We start from the raw sequence: 1,067 nt of genomic DNA on the forward strand, positions 1-1,067 counted from the left end.
GCGCCCGCTGCTGCTCGCCGCGCTCTGCCTGGCCGGGCGCCTCGCCCCCGCCCGCGGCTGCCAGCTGCCGTCGGAGTGGAGACCCCTGAGCGAGGGCTGCCGCGCCGAGCTGGCCGAGATCATCGTGTACGCCAAGGTGCTGGCGCTGCACCAGGAGGTGCACGGCCTCTACAACTACCTGCCCTGGCAGTACGAGGCCGGCGAGGCGGGGCTCCTCTACTCGGCCGAGATCGAGATGCTGTGCGACCAGGCGTGGGGCAGCATGCTCGAGGTCCCCGCGGGCTCCAGGCTCAACCTCACCGGCCTGGGCTACTTCTCGTGTCACTCCCACACCGTGGTCCAGGACTACTCCTATTTCTTCTTCCTCAGGTGAGCCCGGCACCTCGCGCCGACACCGCCTCCTCTGCCTATCTGCGTGGCCTCCCGAGGTCCCTGTTATCTGCAGCCAGGTCCGGACTCCCCCGCAGTTGTCTGTACAGTTTGAGAAAGTGCCCTCTTCTTTACTCTGCTCGGTCCGACGTCTCTATACAGGTTCGGGGTACCGCTGGCTAAGGGCGGTTAAAAGGCAGGGGTGATCTCTGCTGGTCAGGAGGTGTTTCGGGCAGACGCTCAAGGAGACTGACAACACTCCATGTGACTCAACTTTTTTTTTTTTTTTTTTTAACTGGATTCAGTGAGAGTAGCTTGGGATGGTGAGAAAGGAAAAAAAAAAAAAACCTTTGACATCACACTGTTGGAATTCTGGTTCTGTTCCTTCCTAACTGATTTTGAGCAAGTTACTGACGCTCTCAGGAACCTCAATATCCTCACCTTAGTGATATGAGGAGCAAGGTTGGTTGAGACTGAAACAGTCATTTATGCAAACACCTGGTGCAGGTTTTAGACGCACGAATAGGCACGCACGTTCTCGGCTCCCCACCTGCTTAAATGCCAGGACGTGAATGGTGTGGAATGCAGCTCAGCTGTCTTTCCGTTTCACTCATATCAGCTGATATCAGTCTCATATCAGCTGCCGACAGACCTCAATGCCAGGCTATTCAAAATAGCCAAGGTTCGGGGTGGGGTTG

General features: G+C 56.9%; 1 protein-coding gene across 1 annotated transcript in view; it reads left to right on the forward strand.

Annotated features, from left to right (window-relative positions):
* The first annotated feature begins 6 nt into the window (after positions 1-6).
* LOC105291721 (coiled-coil domain-containing protein 3-like) overlaps positions 7-1,067 on the forward strand; it is a 4,258-nt gene continuing 3,197 nt past the window's right edge. Inside the window, exon 1 of the mRNA XM_011359652.2 lies at positions 7-369. Within this exon, the coding sequence (XP_011357954.2) occupies positions 236-369 (134 nt within the window). The 5' untranslated portion in view covers positions 7-235. The remainder of the gene's footprint in view (positions 370-1,067) is intronic.

This window comes from Pteropus vampyrus, unplaced genomic scaffold (genome assembly GCF_000151845.1).
Source record: "Pteropus vampyrus isolate Shadow unplaced genomic scaffold, Pvam_2.0 Scaffold49, whole genome shotgun sequence".
Lineage (NCBI taxonomy): Eukaryota > Metazoa > Chordata > Mammalia > Chiroptera > Pteropodidae > Pteropus > Pteropus vampyrus.